The 23,122-nt window shown below is 39.3% G+C and overlaps 2 protein-coding genes across 5 annotated transcripts; one reads left to right on the top strand and one right to left on the bottom strand.

Moving 5' to 3' along the window:
• Nucleotides 1-3,586: 3,586 nt before the first annotated feature.
• LOC110075874 (fatty acid-binding protein, adipocyte) lies at nucleotides 3,587-11,465 on the bottom strand. Of its 4 annotated transcripts, none has more exons than XM_020787509.3 (5): nucleotides 11,399-11,465; nucleotides 7,341-7,438; nucleotides 5,548-5,720; nucleotides 5,218-5,319; nucleotides 3,587-3,746 (listed from the first exon to the last, which is right to left on the bottom strand). In XM_020787509.3, the coding sequence occupies exons 2-5, from the start codon at nucleotides 7,411-7,413 to the stop codon at nucleotides 3,696-3,698; spliced, it is 399 nt and encodes a 132-aa protein (XP_020643168.3). In that variant the 5' UTR covers nucleotides 7,414-7,438; nucleotides 11,399-11,465; the 3' UTR covers nucleotides 3,587-3,695. The 4 variants fall into 4 exon arrangements, with proteins under 4 accessions (XP_020643168.3, XP_020643167.3, XP_020643165.3 ...); XM_020787508.3 differs by lacking the exon at nucleotides 11,399-11,465 and adding an exon at nucleotides 9,956-10,034; XM_020787506.3 differs by lacking the exon at nucleotides 11,399-11,465 and adding an exon at nucleotides 9,398-9,513.
• A 2,320-nt stretch (nucleotides 11,466-13,785) lies between these two features.
• On the top strand, nucleotides 13,786-21,692 carry LOC110075876 (fatty acid-binding protein, adipocyte). The gene is made up of 4 exons (XM_072999074.2): nucleotides 13,786-14,273; nucleotides 17,954-18,126; nucleotides 19,724-19,825; nucleotides 21,454-21,692. The coding sequence occupies exons 1-4, from the start codon at nucleotides 14,201-14,203 to the stop codon at nucleotides 21,502-21,504; spliced, it is 399 nt and encodes a 132-aa protein (XP_072855175.2). The 5' UTR covers nucleotides 13,786-14,200; the 3' UTR covers nucleotides 21,505-21,692.
• Nucleotides 21,693-23,122: the final 1,430 nt, after the last annotated feature.

Genomic DNA, 23,122 nt, shown 5'->3' with positions numbered 1-23,122 from the left:
CTGTATGTTCATTCATAGGGAGATTCCTTCGTGAGATTTTTTTCTTCTTCTTCAGGTGCCAAAATAACTAGGCTGGCATTGTACTATGCATCTGTTTACTATTCCAATAGATGTTACAGAAATCATTCTGGCCAGATAATTATAGCCAAGCTGCATTTCATGTCACTTGTATACAATATCTTGATTTCAAGTATGGCAAAGGCAGCTCTGACATTAATCTCAGTCCTTGAGTGTTAAGAGGATGGACTTAGGAAAAAAGAAAGGAGGGTTTCAGATTTTTGTGGACAACTCATAAGATCCCGAATTAAACAAGATTACCAGGTTAGAAGGTTGCAACCTAGAGCTTCTCCCATACCTTTTAAAGGATTTGCTGAATGGAGGATCTAGACAAGGTACAGCTCCTCTTATCCCACTGTTTCCATATATTGTGATTTGGGCATGCAAGTGCAGAGCCGTAAAAAGGGCAGGTCAACATGGGCTTTGCCCCACAATATCGAATTTACAGGACACATGCCTTCTCCAGGTGGTGCCTTGACCTACTTCGATAGGAAAATGTGGCAGTAAGACAGGCCTCCAGGAGATACATGGCTGATTTTCCGCCAGCCATGCACAGAGTACAACAAGCTATTGGAGATACTGTGGAGGAAAACTGGTTGATATACCAGGTTTCATCGAGGCAAGAGGGGACAGATCTACTCGGCACCCAGTAGACCAGTTTTCTGGTCCTAAGGAAGAGGCAACTAGATGTGGGTAGACCAGGCCTCCCGTTGGGTTGGACAGTACAAAAATTGGATTATTAATATATATGATTTGCTGTTCTGAGTTGAACAAGAGGGGTGGCACTTGCATTTCTGCTGATCCTCTCTGGAGGGGAGATTCTGGTAAGCTGTATAATGCAGTATTTTTTAAAATTTTATTTTCACTTAATGAATTGTGAAGTTGATTTAACAGCACAATTTGTTCTGCCTAACCCGGGTGCCAAAATTGCTAGTTACAGATCTGCACATGCAGTTTTGCCTCACCTGTAAGGGGAAGATGGAGACAGATTATTCAGAGAATTGTAAATGCACAGGAAGGGCTAAGGCTGCTTAGTTTTGCATTCAGAGATTGTGTTGAAGCACAGTGAAGATTTCTGGGTAATAATCTCACAACAAGGAGCAACAGTAGGTATGCAGAAGTAGTTGCCTCTTCTACCCATAGTGCAAAAAAAGTGTGCTCATGTGTATGTCACAGAGTACCACTGGCTTCTGTTAACTGGCTGCTTGTACACTACAATTGTGCTAGGCTGGAAAATTGTTTCCGGTTGATACTGATAATGGATTCGTTGTGAGTGAAAAAGAACTCAAGTGTTCAGTCTAATCTTCTTCAAGAATACCAGGCACAATCAAAATTATAAAAACATTGACTGGTATTATATAAAACAGATACAAGCTTTAACCAAAAACCTAATTATCTGTTAAATATCAACATAGTATATATGCTGTTCCTAATACTACCCTTTTTTGTAGCTATGATTATGTTATTTCTGAAATCTACAATTGCTTATAATACTGTGTGATTTCTTTATATTGTTCTCAAAACCCCAATGATGATGGGGACCACTGAGGTATGTTTCATCCACAAGCAAGATACTTCAATTGCCAAATTGCTGTATTTTGTTAGTTTTTCCAATTCTTTATCTTCAACTCTGGCATATTCTGAAATTGCAATGTCACTTACCAATACAGTGGTGCCTCGCATAACGAGCGCACCGTTTAACGACGAATCCGCATACCGATGCGGATTTTGCGATCGCTAATGCGATCGCATACCGATGTTTCTTCGCATTGCGAGGGGGGAACAGCTGTTTGGCGGTGGCCGGAACACCCAAAATGGCCACCGGAACCACCCAAAATGGCCGCCGGAACCACCCGAAATGGCCACTGGAACACCCAAAATGGCTGCCAGAACATGGAGAAACATCACAGAACGATAAGTTTTGGGCCCATTTGGGGTTTTTTGGATCCGTATAGCGATGTTTCCCCATAGCGAAGGTTAATCCGGAACGGATTAACTTCGCTATGCGGGGTACCACTGTACATTTCTTCATTCTATTACTAACATGCCTGGTGCATAACATTGAAGGTGTCTATCAGTTTGGATCCAGAAGTCCCACAAGAACTTGACTTTGTCATTTTTTTTACACTTTCTCTTCCTAATGTTTCCATTGGTCTTTGTAGGCTAGCCAGTTATATATATATATATATATTTTGCATAATGACCAGTGCAGTAATTTTGCCACTTTGTCATGTATAATTTTGTAATCAGTTTGTACAGTTTTTAGGCATTCACAGATGAGGTGTGACACCATTTCATCTTTTTCTTGGCAGAGTCAACATCTGCTGCTAGCACTAATTCCTTGAATCTTAGCTCATAACATCATCATCATTTACAGAGTATATAATAATTACATATTGTCAAGCAGGAATGGGGACTTGCGCGTTGTGACTTGCTCTTGAGTCCAACTCAAGTTGCACGAGCAACATGACTCTGGGAGTTTCGGTGGAGGAATCACTCAAATTGTGACTCAAACCCATTTGTCCAAATTGCATTTTCACGTCCCCCTATGGGCTTGCCCTGGAACTGTGAAGCTTGCCCAAGGCTACACAAGCTGGCTCTTCTCCCAGGAGGTACAGAGGGTCATTATACTTTGAAATTCTGGTTCTGCAGTCAGGTAACTAACTCACTGAGCTATCCAACCAGTCTACAGATAATATGCCTGTAGTAAAAAAGCTTAAATGAAACAAATGTACACATGCAGTCTCTACTATTTAGCTTTGTCTCTTCTCAAAGCACCAATACTCCTATAGCTGTGTCATCGCACATATCACACACATGTATACATACATGCATTACTGTGCATGAGCAGGCATATTTATTTCCCCAGAATGCCCAGTGGTGTCCCTTTCCAGCATTTCACTCTAAAGTGTATTTGGACACCTGCTAAGAATGATTTTAAATTAAAAAGTGGAGCCAATAGGTAAGAAGGATGGGACATGTGTGAATGGGTAGAGGGAGTGTGAATCAAAGGCGGATTTTTTGGCAGTAAACCCAAGGAAAGAACATGTATCTCACAATCAAACAAGAGGCTATCTGGAGGTAAACAGTGGTTTTGCTTACAAGTAGAATTGCTAAATAACCAAGATCTACCAGAATCATATCTCTGGAAGGAAAATGTTTTATCACCTTGTAAGCACAACTAGCAGGGAATATACAACTCCTTTTTATTAGTGGTACTGTACTGAACTGTACTGAACTTGCAACAAAGGATAACTATTTCTCACTGTTAATGTGGAAAGCTCTGCCTGTATACACTATATAGAGATGTGTGGGTTTGTGTTGTTGGACTACATATCCAAAAATTGGCCAGGCAGCATAGATAAAACCCACAAATCTGTACACCTCTATGCTATTTTTTGAGTATGCGTGTGAAAAATAGGTGGGCCATTCAAGAAAATAGTAATATTCTGGTGCAATCATTGCTTTCTATTCAGAGAAAAACACTAATGAAGGATTGACTGTCTGGAAGTGATTCAAATGACACTCCTTTTTCAGGAAAAAAATTTTTATTCATTTCCATGTAAAAGCACCAGGTTCAAATGTGCATCAGCAAACAAATAATTAGCAGGACAATGTAATCTTTAGATTGCATGTCTTCATGCTCTTGTGTAGACTCTGGTGCTGGTGACATCATTCATGGTAAACTCCTGACAAAGGGAGGAAATGATGGTAGTACAAATGCTGCAGCCTTCCATTTGTTGCAAAGTAATGAACGACTGTTTCACTCATTCTTGTGATTATCATGTTCTTGCCAGTAACAGTAAGGGCATGATATTAGGCCACTCTGCATTTCCTTTGACTATACACCACAGTACCGTTTTTCCAGTACAATTATGGTAGCTGTTAGCAAAAACAACAGCGTGAACTACTACTGCCAAAAAGCTGGACATCAAGGCAAAATGCCATTTCATGCTGTTTTCAAAGAGAGGCAGTTGTTTTAATATTATCCAGCTTTTGAGACTACAGCCTGAAAATGAAAAGAGCATGGTCCTTAAGCCTTCTTACCCTTGTGTTATTCTCCTGTTAAAAATGGTTAGGCAATCTTTCTTGTCAGGGAGAAAAGTATCTCAAAACCCCTCTTTTCCCTGGACTGCATTTCCTTTTTCAACTGTAGCTTCAGTGAGGTATCTCCGTTTTAGAGCTCTTTCTAACTGCGTTTGATCTGCCTTAAAGACCAGGCTCTGCGCTGATCTTGTTATAATCTTCCCCAACATCCAAACAATGTTCTTATCATCCTTTGTACCATTTTCCCCATAGCACTTTCTACCCTCCTCCAAACCCTGTTTTATTTACTTAGTGTCATTTGTACTGGGAATGGAATTTAGTATGATGGTGCTTTGCAGGCATTTTAGATGGGAAACGGGAAACAACAATCAAGAAAGCACATAGAAGAAGTTTGCCAGACACGGGCAAGTCCTAGTACAGCACTAATGTCCTGCAAAGTCCTGGCATAGACTCCAGAGAGCTCCAAGCCCATGACAGCCATGATAATAATGCTGCTCGAACATTTTAGCAGTAGATAGTTAAGAGATAGGATGCAATTCCTGCTAAATCCTAAAATATCCTGTCACCAAGGAGGCAAAACAAGGCAGAACAAATGCTGGCTGTAGAAAGGCTCTCCAATCATTTGTTACTAAATAGAAGGTGGAAATTTAAGTATAAGAACTTCAGTCTACACACCTTCTGCAGTTGGACTTTCCAGCTAGAAATATGCCTGATGTTCCTTAGTGCCTTAACACAGACACCTTATAAAATAATATCAGCATTAATAATCAGGAAGAACACAGTTTTATTTTAATTGTTTGGCTAGCCTCCCCAAGCTGCCATCCAGATGTGTTTGACTACACCTCCCATCACCCAACCAAATTCACCAGAACTCTGGAAAATCTACCTTTTGGACTTCTGACTCCTACTGCCATGCTGGCTGGGGGCTTCTGGGAGTTATAATCCAACAAAGTAACTTTTCCAAGGCTCTGAAGAAGGCTAGGAAAGACACTAGGATCACCTGACTAAATATTGCAGTCCTCCATATTCAGTGACTCAGTGTTATACATGAAACTAAATGTCTTGAACACTGGTTTATATCTTTCTGGAATTAACTGGGAAAAAGAAACTCACCGACACCATGTTATTATCCACTAATTTTCTTTTGATAACAGTGAAGTTGTCATTCCATTTCTGCACTTGTACCAGCACACCGTTGTCCAATGTTACGATACTCTAAAAAGACATCACAGGAGGGGAAAGGTTATAAGGGCACTGCCCCTTCAACTTCTCACTACTAAATGACCATCACTGTCGCCTACTTCCTCTCCACACAAAGAAAATGTGTCTTTAACTTTAGGTTCTGATAACTTTGAAGTTCTGATAATTAACAGACCACATTGTCAAGATACCCTGTTTCCTAACACATGGGGAAAAAATCCTAGACAGAGCAGTTATCATCACCTTGACATGCCTATTATCCATTGTTGTTTCCTCAAACTCTTGGCCCAGTCTGAAGGAGATCTCATTAACTTTAAAGACGGTCTCTGTTCTGATGGTAACAACATCGTTGTCCCTGGTGACAATCACAGTAGGTTTGGCTAGGCTGCCCAGTTTCCTTTGGGAAAAACTAACTCCTAAAGAGGAGACAAAAGTGAACCAGTATGGGGTCAGGTCACATGTTAAAGCAAATGTATGTTTTCTGTGCTTCTACACTGTTATCACTCCAGGCACACAAATCTTTCCATGCTGCTTATCTAAAACAGTACACATGTAAGAAAAGGTACACTCCTTCCCAACTGCAAACTAATTTGCTAAATGTGGATTGAGGGAAGCCCCTGTTGGAATAAAGAGATGGTATTATCTTCATAATGGTGCACCACTTTTAGATGAGGAATCAGCATCTCTTCTAATGAGGCCCTGTGATACAATGGTTAGAATGTTGGATTAGGTCCAGATTCTAATGCTTAATGAGTCAAATGTGGTTCACAGTAATATATTAAATTACAGCTATTTCATAAGGCACAATTAATTATATTGTAGAGGCACTTGTAACATTTCTAGATAATGTCGTAAGTCATTATCTGCACATTCGCATGGAAAGAAATCCTGTTGCATTTAGTGGGAATCACAGCCAGACATTTACTCAAAAGTAAGTTCTATACAATTACTCCAAGTTCAAGTTTATAGTTTGTCTACAGAGCATTAAATTCTAAGAAATACTTTATTTGATATAAGAGAAGAAACACAAGAAAATCCTCTAATATGTTTCACTACTTGAAATTTACACAAAATTCAGACAGCATTAAAGCAACAGTACCCTTTAGCAATTCTGCAGAATCTGCTTATTAATTTTTGTGGCTTTGAACCAGTGATTCTGCTGAAGAAGATTGTGTACTTATGCTCTGGAAGATCAACCAGATAAATTGATAAAATTTTAGAACTGCAGAACTGAGATAAGTAGGTACATACACCATTTTAAAGATCTTCCTGGGAAGGAATAATGACAGGATCCTTTGAAGTATTTCATTTCTATATACGTAAAACACACAATAGTCTCACATGGAATTTAATACATAATTTTCCACCACTGTGTATATGTATATAGGACGCCAGGAAATCAGACAGAGGAAACTCGTGGCCCATATGCTAGACAAGGCCCATTCAGTTTCCTTAGCTAGCCCACACCAGTTTCTCCCTTAGATAGCTGATCAGAGATAAGGAGGTTTCCTTGCTCAGCACTAAACAGAGGGGGCTTGAGGAATAGGCCTGACAAGAGTGTATAGATTAGGCATCTCTGAATTGTGTAGCTGGATGGAGTGTATATATGACTGTATATTTTAGATAACATATGGTTGTAAAAGGTCTTCCCAGGATTACTGCCTTAGACTGTCATGTAAACAGAATCATGTACTGTACTCTGTTTTTACTTTTAGCTCCTGTATGTTGTCAAAGGCCTTCAGTGGGAGTGTAAGAGAAGATTTTTATACAATCGAAACTCAGGCTTAGTGCAAATTTTGCTGAATGTTTAATTATTCCATTAGCCATTTTCCAAATGCAGTTTAAAATATTTTAGGAACTGTTATGAGAAGATAACCACATACTGTACTTGTGTAAGTTCTTATTCAAATAAAGGTTTATTTCCTGTCACACAAAAAAATGTGAAAATCAAGATTAATCACATCACTTTACAGACAACTTAGCTGTTGTTGAAAAGACAACTATTTCTTATTCTGCAGTGACACAAGCTTGCTCACCCAGTTCTTTCATATATTCCTCAAAGTTTTCACTAGAGATAAGTTTCCAGGTTCCCAAAAAAGGCTCAGTCATTATGGAAGAGCAACAAGGAAAGATCCTGAATGGGAAAAAAGTGAAGAGAGTGTTTGCAGGAGAAGAAAACAAACTTTGGTATACTGCCACAAGGCTAGCTCCAAACTTTCATAGGACTGTCATCTACAGAGAATACCCACTGTTACATTTTCTCCAGGACAGAATAAGGAACATGTTGCTGGCCCTTTTCCATTCCCTCTATAAAAGCCACCTAAACGGGCAAACAAATATTTATTCAAGAGTAATGATGGACCTCTGCCACACCTGAAAGTGCCAGGCCAATCTATAGCATTTAGAGCAATCTGCAAAGTATACAGCAACCTCTTCCACTTCATTGCCACCTCAATGGAACCATCAGCTAAGACATGTGCTTCATTTTACCTAAGGACAGGGCTGGTTATATTTTGCTTGTTGTCTAGATCTTCTCACCCCATTTCTCTCTTATTCTCCAGGGCCAGTCCATTAGGAGCACATGAGAACCAGAGAAGGTTGGGTTTTTTACCCTATATTTCCCAGAATCCTCCAACCAGGATGGCCGTACCGTCTGGGGGATTCTGGGAGCTGCAGTTCAAAAAAGCAATTTTTATCCAAGTGTTGGTACCACTATTTCAACATTTTATCATCTATTCCTTCTCTTTGGGCCAACAAAATGGTGGCAAACTGAAGCACTGGGAACACAGTGCAACTATCACCATCACTAGCTCAGTGTGTTAGGTATCTGGCTGGGGAGACAGAGTTCAGGAATTTGATTCCCCACTGTGCCTCCTTGACAAAGGCTAGACTTGATGATCTATAGCAGTGACGGCAAACCTTTTTGAGCCTGAGTGCCCAAACTGGAGGGGACCCCCCAGCACGTGGGGGTGGAAGTGGAAGTGGCAGCAGAAGGGGGAATCCTTGGCACAAAGGTGCCTCCAGACCATACTCTGGATCCACTCCAATTGTGCCCAACCCCCGCCAGCTGCTCCGGATCCTGGCCCACCGCCTGTCGTGGCACTAGCACTGCGGCTGCAGCTGCCTCCTCAGGTTTGACTGCTGGGGATAGCCATCTGGCAACTAATGGCTCACATGCCTGCAGAGAGGGCTCTGCATGGCAGCTGTGGCACGTGTGCCATAGGTTCACCATCGCTGATCTATAGGGTCCCTTCCAGCTCTGCAGTACATAATGATGCTGATAATGAACCCATTGTCCAGTTCCTGCAGATGAAAAAAAAAGGAACAAAAAGCAGGGGGCTGGTGGCGGGGGGGGGGAGAGAAAGACTTATTTTGTTGGTATTTTTATCTCTTATTTTTGCCTCACTTTATCTTACTGTGTTGTATTTAAAGTGTTGTATCATCAGTGAGTAAAGAAATAGAAAGCAGGTGGATGAAGGATAGCCTGAAAACCAGACAGTTACCATTCAGTGGTCACCAAAGCCTCAAAGGGATGAGTGAAGGATAGAAATGCATTTAATAAACAAATAAAACCAATTTGTCAGTCTGGCTCTTGAAAACAACATTGAGGGGAGGTAGAAGCAGCCAAGACTTGAATTTGGTGTAAAAATACTGATCAATTTAGTTTTGCTAATAATCACAAATTCTTTGCACTCAGCATGTCCTCATAGGCCTCACATGCCTTCATTTCTAGTATATTTTCACCTGTCTTATTAGCTACTTGACATTTGGCTCCTGCTGGGGAACTTCAAGGTTTTAGTAAACAACAACAACACAACAGATTTTATGGGTTTAAATTTGGTCCATCTCTGGAACTAGACTTCACATACACCTGCATTTATACATGTGTTATTAGAAACAGACGTGTTCTGCACCACAGACAGTAGATCAGCAAGTCAACCACCTAGGCCAAAGCTACATTTTTAAAAAGCATTAGCAGATAAATGGATGAACACTCTTTCTGCACAGCGGGTTAACATTCATTATTTTCTCCTTTGATTGCTGGAAAAATAATCTTGTCATTTTGCCCAAGGCTGCTCTAAAAATTACTTACTTATACTGTTATATTACCCTTGAGGCCACAAATGAAAAGCACTTCCTGTGTCAACAAGAAAGTAACAAGAACTGGTGCTTTTGGGGACTGGTACAATCTGAGGAATAAAATACGGTAATATATTAAGGACAAATATCAACACAACGCCTCCAAATAAGGAAGGGGTGTTTTCCTCTGAGTCTTAAATCCTCCTGACATCATGAATTTCTGTCAGGTTATTATATTTCTTGCTTCCCCCTGCCACCACAGTTGGTTTGCTCCTACTGTACCCTGGAAAGCCTTTATTTTCTGCTGGAGAAAACACAAGGCTCACATTCTTTTCTTGGCTTTGCATCTGAGAATCAGCCAAATAGTGAATTGGGAGAGCAGTTATGTTTTTTTTTTGTTAGCTTGCTAATTAAATTGTTTAATTTCTAGCAGGGGAAGTACTTGTAGTTTCACAGAAGGTAACTGCAATATCACTGATTTGCTGTCAACACACCGTTATTTACAGCACAATCCAGGACCTCTTTACTCAGCAATACAGTATATTCAGCAAGCTCTGGTATTCCTTCATACCTACTGTGTTTCAAAATAACATTCCCTATTCCAGCCACAAGAGAAAGAATGTATTTTTCATTGGATCACAGTTCTGTAGTTTCCCATTGGAATGGATTTGTGCAGTTCCAAGAGGTTCACCTCTGTCTTAAAGGATAATTTTTATTGTGTTCTCAGTCACAGTGCATTCCTTAGTCCAGTCATCTTTGCAGTGATATCACTGTCATCACTCAACTGTTTTGTAAATGCCTAGTAAGCAGGGAAACAGAGGGGCCAGTTACAATAGGAAAGTGCCAAATGTCAACTGTTTTATTGTGATTTCTTTATAAAATCTTTACCACTTTGTAAAACCCAGCTGAAAAGCAAAAAAGCTCTCCCTGTTAATTTGATTTTCTCTATTGGTTTGTCCCACTGCAGTAAAAGAGAGGGACCTATAAGAAGCAATAACATTAAATAGTCTGCCACTTTATTTTTCATTACATACTTCTAATTTAGCATCAGTTGCTGACTCTGTGGCAGTAATCTGGAAGACTGCATGACAATATAATACATGCACTGAAGTGGTCAAAAGGAAGCCTGCAACAATGTTGCTTTCTTCCTAATGATATTTAATTATAAATAATTACGTCAAGTACCAAGCAATCGTAGCCTAAAATCCCTCATAGCCAGGAAAAGGGAAACACCTGAGTTTATAATCTGTGTGTGAATCTAGTCTTAAATGTTTACTTTATACAGTATTTCTCCTGTTTTATCGATTTATCTAAGATCAAGGCCATCTTTTGCAAACTAAGTGCCTTTTACGAAGTAGAAGGATGCTGCTGGATGTTTACTGTCTGTTTTTGCACGCTTTTTTCTTTTTTTTCTTCTAAGCGAATCACTGAAAAGATATTCAACACAGCAAGGTTTTTACAATGCTTGAAAAATCTCTTATCACAGTTGCTGTTCATTAGCAACACTTCACCATAGTTTATGCTGTGAGCATGAGGAGTTAGTTTGAGCCCCTTAGTAAATAAGGATAAAAGAAACATCTATGAAATATCACCTTCAAATAGCAAGCTAATGCTTTAGTTTGAGAGATTAGCTCTCAATGAAAAACTGCAACAGAGCTCCAAACTTGCAAAATGAAGAGGCTTGTAGGAACCTGGCGCCACTAGTATTTTTATTTCCAAGCAAGGAAGTAATGTTCTTCCCCACGCCTGTTTAGGTTTATGGAGCAATATGGGTGTGACTTCCAATCTCTTCCTGATCGTATCCAGCTAGGCATCATCTGCTCAATTCAACTTTTGACATGCCTCCACAAGCTTCATTCATGGAGATTAGGAAAGGAGTATCATCATCCCTCAAAATAAATCTTGAAGATCAAGATGGGTAATTTTTTTTCATTTGTGTCAAATAAAACTTGCTAGTCTTTAAGATGACATAAGACTCTCCTTTGTATTTGCTGCAAGAAACCAACATGCTCACCTCTCAGAAAATTCCTAGTATGAATGTATTCAATTCACAGGAGTCCTGCTATAAAAAAAGAAAGGGGGGAGGGACCCGGAGCTTCCTTGCTACTTAGCCTGTTCCAAGTGCTACATCAACAAAATATGTTTATCACAAAGAATAATAGGACAATTTCCCTCTATAAAAGTGCAGCTGTGTAGCTGAAATCTCATTTCCTCTCTAACAAAAAAGAAAAAGAAAAAAAAAACTTCAGCAAGAGTCAGAGGTATGAGCCAAAAAGAGAGGTGGAGTGGGATGGCATGCAGGAACAAAGTTCAGAGAGATCATTTTCTTTCCAAACAGAGGGATCAGGACACATCAGACGTCTACCATCATTTCTTTTAGGTTGTTGCAACATATCATACTGGAGTTAAATTTCTGCTATTTTTCTTTAGAAACATTATGTAAGTGGCACCAAATAAGGTATCAGAAATTATACAAAACCTGGTTATCTTAATTTTAAGGGTAGTGAGTGAATATAACAGGGGTTTAGGGCAGTGGTTCTTAACCTTGGATAACCCAGAAGCACCAACCAGCATAGCTGGTGGCGAAGGCTTCTGGGAATTGCAGTCCAAGAACACCTAGATTACCCAAGGTTAAGAACCACTGGTTTAGGGCAGTGGTTCCCAGCCTTGAGTCCCCAGATGTTCTTGGGCTGCAACTCCCAGAAATCCTGGTCAGCACAGCTAGTGGTGAAGGCTTCTGGGAGTTTTAGTCCAAGAACATCTGAAGACCCAAGGTTGGGAACCACTTGTCTAAGGTGTCCAGAACTGAATGAAGACAGTACTAATATGCTTTTACTAGTAGTTCAAAAAAAGGGATTTCATGAGGTGTAACTTACATGACAGGGACACCTGCTAAAATCTCTACTGGGTTCTGTTGAACTCAGTTGGGCATATTTGTAAGTACAGATGTCTATGGTTCTTATCCTATGCACACTTAGAAGTCCTATATTTGCCAGATGAAAAAGAATTCAGGGTTCCTATAACTTTAATTATTGCCTGCAAGTTGAAATCTCAGCAGGTGCAAGTTTTTATGAAAGCTACACCTGCTGAAATTCATCCTCCACACAACTATTGGGGGGAAAAAAGTACAGAAACGCTGTCTTGTTTGTTACTTAGTCACTTCAAGGCACTTTTCAGAAAGAGTACAGAAGATCTGACGGTATGACTAGGAGTCCTACAGTAGCCCAGACTTACAAATAAGTATAATTACAAGTCATCACCATTCTTTAATGGTTGTTGGGATTACAAGGTCACTTCTGTAACACTAAAGTGATCATTGACCAAGAACGCTTTCTCTGTCATATTTGAATCATTTGTTTCAAACATGAGATTGCAAGTTATTTTGATGTTAATATATTTTAAGCAGCTTAAATTTTTAACATTGCTAATAATATTTTCATCTGCTTTACCCCATCCTTGAGCTCTTCAGATATAGGGTCACATAGACATAAATAGGACACTAATGCTACATTGTAACAGTTCTGAGATCCGGCAATGTCTTTGAACTACTTGTGATTACCTGGAACTCTTTTTCCAGAACCACTATTCACTTTGCTTCATCCATGTATTGTTTTAGCAAGCATTATCTGGGGCAGTATCTGTATGCTACAGAATCATTAAGGAATATAGCATTCTGTTTCAGAAAAAACCATTTTGTTAAACTAAGAGGACTTCATGGTTCATTGTTAAGCTGTACTTTACAGTGTTCAATAGAAAATGCATCAGTTCTTTTATAAAAACATGCATTCTGATGACACATTGGCATGATAACAGCACAAAAAGAAATTCTGTCTGCTCGAGAAGAAATGAACACCCACTATTTTTGTTAATTTTATTTTTTGTTTCACAATTAACAGTACTACATCTACAGAAACTGCTGTGCTAACACTGTAGTGTTTCCTTCCATGACTCGTATATGTCTTGTCCTAGGTGTACAGATTCAAACTCATCCAACCAATTACCTTTTCCAGACCATAACACCCCTGACAATGCTGCTTCGGGAGTTCTGGAAACTAGTATTAACAAGAAAGACAAATTTCTAAGTTCTGCCTACCCTTGCCTCAGCTGCTCATATCAAAAAGAAATCACACACACCCTGCACCTTTAATAATCCTGAAGTAGAGGGAATCTGAACAGGTGTTGCTAGCATATGAACAGCACCTGCTTCAATTCCCCTCTTACTTTCTCCAGTTTTTTTTTTTCTTTTCTTTTGGGGCAGGGGTATCTGGCCACAATTTCACTAATTAAAAGATGCTTATCCAGCTCATCCTTTTATTACATGTGTATAGAATAAGACAGAATTATCATTTTAAGGTACAGTTCTATCACACCTACATGACAGTAAACGCATTAAGCACATGGGAATTTACTGCACACTAAAGATGCATATGATTGTACTGTAAAATAAAGCAAATACAATTAGACATATAGGGGATTGATTGGCAAATCAATATAGAGAACAAGGTTGTAATTTTTGTGGAATAAAGATACTGTCTTCCAGAGAAGCAGCATTTTTCACTGCACCAGCAGAGCCTGTCTAAACTAAATGCTGACAGTGTGGCATTCTGTATATCAGTGGCCAGAAGCACTCTGCCCCAGTGAGAAAGGAAAGAAAATTTCCTAATGGGAACTAGGCTTCCTAGCCTCTGCTGCTATTGGCTAATCTGAAAAAGTCACATGCTCAAGCCTTCTTTTTTAAAGTCTTGGGCTCTGCAGTAGAGTTAGTACTCTCTTTGTAACCTTTAAGAAGTTTCTTTGGGAGACTAAAACTTGCACAATGTGTGAACAATTTCTGGGAACTTGGAAGCTGGTTTCTAGTGAGAAATTTGATGAATACATGAAAGAACTTGGTAAGAAAAAATGTGTTTGATAAGTTTATGAACTTTACTTTTTATATGAGACTAATAGTTTTCAACAAGACAAAGGGTTACTTATGTTGCCCCCACTTACAGTTTTAGGACTGTGGTTGTTAGGCTGTAAACTATACTTAAAAATTGGCAAACATTTACTAAGTTATAAATTCTAAAACCTTTATAGCAGCTTCATAGTTTGAAAGCTAAGTTTACTATTAGGCTTCCAAGAGAATTCTAGGAGGGTGGAATGCTGTGGTTTGAATCGAATTATTTCTGCTGACTTCCCAGCCTGGTCACATACTTGTCGCTTATGTGCTTTTTCATTTAATTTCTGTTTTTTGAGTAGTTCCCTTGTAATTGTGCTTAATAATCCTAAATATTTTTCCTAGGTGGTAAGTGTTTGTGAGTGTGGTGGAACTTTTCTTATGAATAAACATAATTTGGCTTGTGTATCTACTAAGGAATTACTGTTTAATGGACATTTGATTGTAGAGGCTATTCAATCTATAATTATAGATAACTAGTGGCTAATGTGTTTAGGATTTTTCTGGAGTGTTGCTACCAAAATTATGTACTGCAGAAATTCAAAAAGAAGCCCCTTGCTACTTATTTACTTGAGCAGAAACATGTATTTAGCTGTATTGTAAAAATTTGTAAGATGCCTTCCAGTGGTTGCAGGTTGTGATTAGTATTACCTGGTTCTTATGGACTGCAAGGATACAGAAAGAAAAGAACGGGAAGCTGTGTTGACACGTGGATTTCAAAATCCATACCCCAGAACAGAAACTAACAGTGTCACAAAAGAATTTCTTATTTTAATGAGTTGTGTTTGTGGTACTGCTTGAAAATGGAATTGGAAATAAGATAATTTTTTTAAAATCAAGGGATGCCTGCTTGGTATTTATTCATCCAAACAGATATTCACTAGAGTGATGCAGTTTGTGTTTTTGAACTACAGCTCCCAGAATTCCCCAAGGAGTTGTTTGAAGAATTCTGGGATTTCTAGTCCAAAAGCAAAAAGTCTGCACAATTTATTCAGTATGATTCTTAACATTAAACATTATTCACTCATTTAGACTTCCTATTAAATGCATGCTGGATTTTAGCTGTACACTCTTATCAGTCATTTAAGCAGAGATTTAAGTGGAAACAGCTGCTGCCCCTTTGTATTTCACTATGGAGTAGATGTATAGTCAAGAGGATGTGATCCTAATTTCTCTAACTTTTGTCAAGCCTGCAGCAAGTCTTAGGAGGTGTTTACCTTCTGGCTGAGTACACCCTCTGCACAGAGGATATAAGTTTGTTTGTTTTTTTCCATGTAGAAAGGTATCTACTACCAGATGGTACTGAAGCCATGTGTCAAAATCACAGGCAGCTTCAGCCAGATGGAGTAGGCAAATGTGCAGTAGATGGACAAATAATTCAACTTTAAGACAAGCTTTCTTGTCTTTCTTTTATGTAGAGAACTTGGGAAAATCACTTTTTAAGTCATCCCCCAGAACACCCCAACTAGTAAGGCCAGTGACCATCCTCCGTTTGGAAGGGAGTGGATTTTGAGAGCTCTAGTTGAAAAGTCACTTTTGCAAGCTGTGAAGTTGCCAAGACACTTCTATACTTGGATTTAATAACTGGGTAAACTTGCAATGTAACATATGACTCTATTGTTAATAGTTCCCAGGCAGCTCCTGATGGTCATTAATTGCAATGTACTTCAATACATTTAATTATATCTGCTATATGGTAATGGTGGCTGTAGCTCACTAACTTCAGAGCAGTCTCATTCACTTGACTAGGATATACCTCTGTAGCAGATGATTTCCTTTAAAAGAGTCTCATGGTGCAGTGGTTAAACTGCAATGCTGTAGTCAAGGCTCTGTTTACGACCTGAGTTCAATCCCAACTGGCTCAAGGTTGACTCAAAAGAACTTTATTTGTGGTATAAAGCCTTAAGTATACATCTAGCACAGTTACAGGATAATACCTTGATAACATAAGGCAATATCTACATATAATTCAAAATTAAAAGTTTGAAATTTAATTTTGAATTTAAACTTTCTAATTAACCCATCTTCTTAATATTAAATTTAATCAAATATAAGCAAAATTTAGCTATTTGTTTAGTAATAAAAGTTTTCATCATTTAAAAGTCTTTCCAAACCCTCCTCCTTTGCATGTGCCATTAATCTATCTAAACATGGCAGGATAAATTTCTCCCTGTGTAGGTGACGAAAGGGGCAATGGAAAAACATATGTGCCATCAACTCAACCTTTCATCCTGCTGAGTTTGGGTAAATTGCTCCCCGCCCTGCCCCCCCCCCAAGCTGGAAAGTCATTGTGTAGCCTGTATAATTAAATTGTAAACCACCCGCACAGTGCTTTAAGCACTATGGGATGGTATATAAGCAGCACACTTTGCACTTTTTTCTTTCTTTTTCTTGTTTTTCCTTGTCTTATCTGATCAGTGGCCTGGGTGTATTTTTCTAATTGCATATTAAAATATCAAAACGGCTTAAAGCTAAAGGGAGCTAAGGCTCATGGAGGTTATCTTTAGGCAAACAAGAATGCAACAGCAGGTACAGATTGTATCAAATAAACGTGGATCATTGTTCGTATAATACCTATTTAAGAAATGTATACCCTGCTTTCCTCTCCAAAAAAAGGGGGTCTGGAAGCAGCTTGCAAAAAATAAGGCATATAGAACAATGACTAAATATTAAAACATTTACAACAAATTGCAGCAGAAAAGTCTTAACACAACATTTACAACAAACTAAAAGCAACGATAAAGGCTAGCATGTGGTACCTAGGCTAGCAGTTAGTACAGAAAATAAAAAAAAATAAAGTGGAGAATATATATGCACGCACGCACACACACATTAAGAAAAATGTCTTCAGTTGCTGGTAGAACTCAAAGAACTGAAAAAATATAATTGAACTAGAGAATGGTGCCTTGTACCAGTCAGATCCTTGGTCCATATAACCCAGTCTTGTTTTCAGTGACTCTTCCAGGTTCTGACATGCTTTCTCCAGCCTAGCAGGTTGAATTGCTTGTCTACTTGAACTGCTAATTGCAGGCTAATTAGTGTGGGAATGCTTTCCAAAAGATGTACTGACTGACACCCATTTAGGTAGTTTCAGGAGATTAAGTTGTATCCTCCATGAATTGTCTGTGGATTGTTTCTGATCATGTAGCTGTTTGCTGATTTACCTCAAGGACCCCAAATAGCATGAAATACATCCCACAAAAGCCTCAGACTTTCAGAAGTGGGAGTTGAAAATTGTTTAGTTTCTGAAAAATTGCTGTGGCTGATGATATCACAAGCCTTATAGTACACAGAGTTAAGTTAAAGTAACAGGATGTCAGGGAGTAACTTGTAGATGACATGTTAGCTGCATTAACATTAATTCACTATAAGGATGTTAAAGTAATGGCTGAGACTAAGGTGCTCACTGTTCCAGGTAATGTTTCAAGGTCATGGGTGGGTGGTGGCAACTTTCAGATTCTGCCTACTAGCAGTCCATGCTATATTTCCAATCTTTGCTACTCTCGCTTATAGAATTCAGCTGGCTGCAGGTTGTCATATGTTGCCACCATGACCAATTCTACTGATCTTCAAGACCTAGCAGATAACTCTGGGAGTATGAGGGAGCCTAAAGGTGTTTTGTTTGACTTTCAGGTGTGGGCTTTGCCACTAGGAAGATTGCTGGTGTTGCCAAGCCCAATGTAATCATCAGCCACAATGGAGATAATTACACTATCAAAACAGAGAGCAGTCTCAAGAACACAGAAATTTCCTTCAAACTGGGGGAAGAGTTTGATGAAACTACAGCAGATGACAGAAAAGTAAAGGTGAGCTCTGTTCTTTACCTTAAAGTGTCTTCCTGATGGAGCCATAGGTGTGTGGGAGTGTCTGTTGTTTAATGTGGGATAAATTATTGTTTAAACTGAGGGACGTGGTGGCGCTGCGGGCTAAACCGCAGAAGCCTGTGCTGCAGGGTCAGAAGACCAAGCAGTCGTAAGATCGAATCAACGCGACGGAGTGAGCGCCCGTCGCTTGTCCCAGCTCCTGCCAACCTAGCGGTTCGAAAGCATGCAAATGCAAGTAGATAAATAGGGACCACCTCGGTGGGAAGGTAACAGCATTCTGTGTCTAAGTCGCACTGGCCATGTGACCACGGAAGATTGTCTTCGGACAAAAACGCTGGCTCTATGGCTTGGAAACGGGGATGAGCACTGCCCCCTAGAGTCGAACACGACTGGACAAAAATTGTCAAGGGGAACCTTTACCTTAAACTGGTTTAAAAGTGCTTAATAAATATTAAAATTGTTTTCCCCTGAAACTAATGGAAGGGAGGGTGTCCTAAACAACTTGAGTCCAAAGTGAAGTAGGTAATTGCCTCAGGAGACCTTTAGGCTATAACTCCTGAACAGCTTTTATTATCTGGGAATTAGCGGCGCTCCAAGGAAATGAAGTCAAATCTTATAGAAGGGAACACTTGAATGTTACATACATTGCTAACTTTGTCTGAGGCTCTGTGCCTATGGATCAGATAATTTCCCATTTCGGGACCAACCCCCATCCATATCAAGAGGTAAGCTGCTAGTGTGCTAAGAATTCAAAGATCAGTCTAGTGTTCCACGCTTAACTGACAAATCCTGAGGCAGCAAAGATAGCCCTACCCTTATGAATTGTCCATGGTATAACCTCGGTCAAGCAAATATAATAAAATTACTGACCATGCAGTTGCTTCAAACTTACGGCAACCCTTTTCAGAGTCTCCTAGGTAGAGAGTACTCAGAAGTTCTTGTTCGTTCCCTTCTTCTGGGAGTATCTTGAGACCAGGCAGCTTGCTCAAGGTTAACCAGGCTAACTTTTCTCTCGAGAGGCACAGTGAGGAGTTGAACCCCCAACTTACGGCTTTGCAGCCAGGCAACTCATCTCACTAAACTTCCAGTCAGGCAAATGCTCCGTCCAACTGAGAGATTAAAAAAACCTATATGTATGCAACCTTGAATATTTTGCTACAGCCTTTCTCAACCAGGCGCCCTTTCATACTGGACTAAATTCTCATTATCCCCAAGCAGTCATGTAGTCTGGCACATCTGGCAGATGCAGGCTCCCCCCCACCCATGTTCCTATCTATGCCTTGTGTTCCTAAGCTAATTTAAAGTTCAAATACGATTTCATATGTTCAAACACTATCTACTTTCCCAATCCTTACAACAGATGAGATGATTTCCTAACTACCGTTCTGTCTGCACTTCAGCCTCTGGAGTGATGGCCCCAACTCTATGGTTTGTCAGTTCAGATGGCGACGTGCCAGAACTGAGCCCAGTTTCCTTAACCCTAACTTGGCACTGTGGTTTTAAGATTTCAGGGTTGTGCTGCATTTGTTTATTCCCTGATTGGAAAATGCTGACCCAATAATGGCCCTTTTCTTGGCAGAGTGTTGTGACCCTAGACAATGGCACACTTAATCATGTGCAGAGGTGGGATGGCAAAGAGACCACAATAAAAAGAAAAGTAGAAGATGGAAAGCTGATTGTGGTGAGTTCGTCTTGTTTTTCAGCATTTATAATAAGTTGAAGAAGAAAAAATGACAAAATTTTGAGCTAAATCAAAGAGACAATGGCTGGAGTTGGATTAGGAGTCAGAATTGGAGTTGGATTAGGAGTGGATTCAGAATTTCCACTCAGATACAGAAATCACATAATTCACCTTAGGGTAGTTATAGTTTCTTAGTCTGACCTGCTTCACTGGGTGATTGTGACAATATGTTTGATGCTTTTGAGTTTATTGAAGGAGTGGCAATTTATAGCCATAATAAACAAATGCAAGGCACCCTTTCTTCTCTTATGTGGGAGCAACATAGAGTGCTCTGTGTTTTCCTGCAAGAGCATTTTGCCTTTTAGGTTATTGGGACATGAGATGCAAATATCAAAGCACTTTTGACAACAAAACAGCATGCTTTAAATGCAGTTTTACAAATCTTTACAAACACTTACAAATCTAAGGCAATGTTTTTAGTAAAATGTTGAGAGAGTACTTATTTTTTGAAGACCCAAAATATAAAACTGAATATAAACTTTCCTTTTGATATTTATTTTTGTTCTATTTATTTCTGTCTTTCCAGCAAAACAGGGGCTGAAAAGTAATGAAATACAGGTTAAAATTATAATTTTGGTTATAACACACCAAAATACCACAATAAAAGGCATATTTTGCTTATTATATTTATCCTCTGCATTTGCTTCAGCAAGCTGTGATGGCAGTGTATGTAGTTTCCTTTTTCCACACAATGACGCCCTATCCCATCATTGGTGGTTGGAGAACTCCTGAATCTGAAACCATTTGTATTTTTGATTAGATTAAATTTGGATATGGAATTTTAAGTGAGCAATAGCTAAATCCTTAGTTGTACTTGGGTTTGGTGACATCAATCCAGAACAAGTCTGTGCTCCTATAATCCTAACATCTTTCCTAGATTAGATGCTGGCTACTTACTCATTTTTAGTTTTTCTCATGGGAGCGGTCCAGATGGGAGCAACTTCTAGCCCTTTCCCCATTCCTTCCTAAAAAGTATGGGACTACTAGAATTCCTGTCCAGATTGCTTCCTTATGTTAGCACTCCACTGAGGGAGCAAGTCAGCTGTGAGCTGTTTCTCTACCTCACTTTTGAGAGGCATTTAGGGAGAAATAATAGAGTAAAAGGCAAAGTGATGGATGGTAGCAAAGCAAAATGAAGAGGCTGTATACTGAGAAAAAGTAATTGAGAAAGTAATAGTGGTAGCACTAGTAGAAGCTGCTTCAGGTGAGCTTCAGTCTATGATCATGCTAACCAGTAGCCACTCCTCACATGCACAGCAGTTGGACTGTGCAGACACAAACAATGCTGGGATGGGGTGAGTCAGCTGCTTGTACTCTCAAGTACAAGCAGGAAATAATTTTAATTCCAAAAGGAAAAATTTTTCCTTTCCTTTCCAGGAAAGGAAAAAAGAATTTTAATTCCAACATCATTAATAATAATAATCCAGATACAAATATTCTATCTGGAGGAGCCTAACTTTGTACCGTAGCAAATCTTCTGTGGACAATTGTATGTTCTTCATTGTATGTCTTAAATAAAATTATCGAGCATTCTTGATTTGATGCTGACACTAATGTTTTCCTCCTAGGAATGTGTTATGAACAATGTTGTCTCTACTAGAATCTATGAGAAAGCATGAAAACGCCATTCTGTGAAGTGAACTGGACTCGGAAGCAGAGGCTGCAGCTTGCTTCAAGGAGTGAAGTGAAGACGATGGCTTTCTTTAGAGAACTGAATTGTTGAGAAACTAGCTCCACAGCATCCTTATATCTAATCTTAAACTTTGTGGTTATTCAATAAAAATCCTTATCTCAAGAGAGAAACAAACAGTCTTGGCCTGGTCTTGCAATCGTGCTTTATTCTGGAAGTTGAATCAAGGTGGATTTTTAGGTGCCTGCTTGTGGAATCTTCCAAATTAAAAAACAACCTCTTAACGAGCAAAACTTGATTTAAAAAAAGTTGTGAGCAGTAATAGCACAATTTCCAAAGAAGCAGCTATGTGTTGGCCAAAGAAACAGGGGAAAGCAAAACATTACAGTTTTTTTAAAGACTAACGAATTTATTATTGTGCAGTCACTTGGATCAAAATCCACTTGTGTCTTAAGGAGTGGATTTTGATCCACAAAAGTTCACACTGAAATAAAACTGTTAGTCTGCAATATTTTGCCTTTTTTCTTCTCTCTCTCTTTACCTTTTCCCTACCACAAGTTATCTTTGCTGTACATAAATCAACAGGGCTGGCACTGGACAATTAATCTTTTTTCTAACAGAAAACAAGAGATTTTTAGGATGCTTCTATCTTTGGCTTTTATTGTGCACTTATCCTGCCTCAATGACAGAGTTTTATAAATGGCAAGGAAAATTGTTTTCCATTTGTAAACTCCCCCCCTTTTTACTTTCTTACCATAGAAAAATCTGCTACTGTATAGAATGAAAAACAGTAGCTGTGCAGTCTCTCTTTACTAAGAGCACCAGGAGATGTCTGTTTAAAAGTTGCCGTGATCAGGTCTACTTGACCACTACAGACAAGGACTTTTCAGATTTTACTGTTTTAAGCAGGACATGAGAACAGCTTCTGGCTGGATGCTCCTTGTAGTTGTGAAAAGAGAAATGAGATTAAAAAACGAAGGGTTAGAAATGGAAGGCAGTATTCTGTAAGATCCTGAATGTAGGGCATTTCTTTTGTAGAAGGCAGCTGTAGTAAATCATCTGGGACAAGTCATTGGGTTCAATATGCTTTGTAAAGCAACCTCAGGGATTAAGTGACTTCATTTAAATAGGAAGGGCAATAGCTTAGGGGCAAAGTATCTGCTTTGCATATAGAAATCAGGTTCCATCCCTGGCGTTAGACATTAAAAGGATCTTGGGTGTGGATGAGAAAGGCTTATGAGTAACATGAGGTCTCAGGCAGAGTACACAGTTGAACTAGATAATAGATGACTATCTGGCCTAGTATAAGATTGCATCTTGTACAGCTCAGAAAAAGATCTATATTCTTTATCTGAAGTGTAGAAGGTAATGATGTGTCAGGATGGGTTTATGGACAGAACAGGGCATGCGTGAACCACAATTGTGGGAACTCTTTGTCCCAGCCCTGATCATAAGCCATATGCGCTCCATTGTGAACTCGCAGCTATAGAAGGATGCAGAGATGTTACTGCTTCCTATCAGCCACTATATAGGCTAGAAGTCAGAAAACCCAAACGTTACTTCCAGTATAAGCACTAGTGGCCATAAATGTTGTAACTTGTACAATA

Source organism: Pogona vitticeps, chromosome 4, assembly GCF_051106095.1.
Source record: "Pogona vitticeps strain Pit_001003342236 chromosome 4, PviZW2.1, whole genome shotgun sequence".
Taxonomy (NCBI): Eukaryota; Metazoa; Chordata; class Lepidosauria; order Squamata; family Agamidae; genus Pogona; species Pogona vitticeps.
Note: the sequence above shows the minus strand (reverse complement) of the source record. Positions and strands in the feature narration are given on the sequence as shown.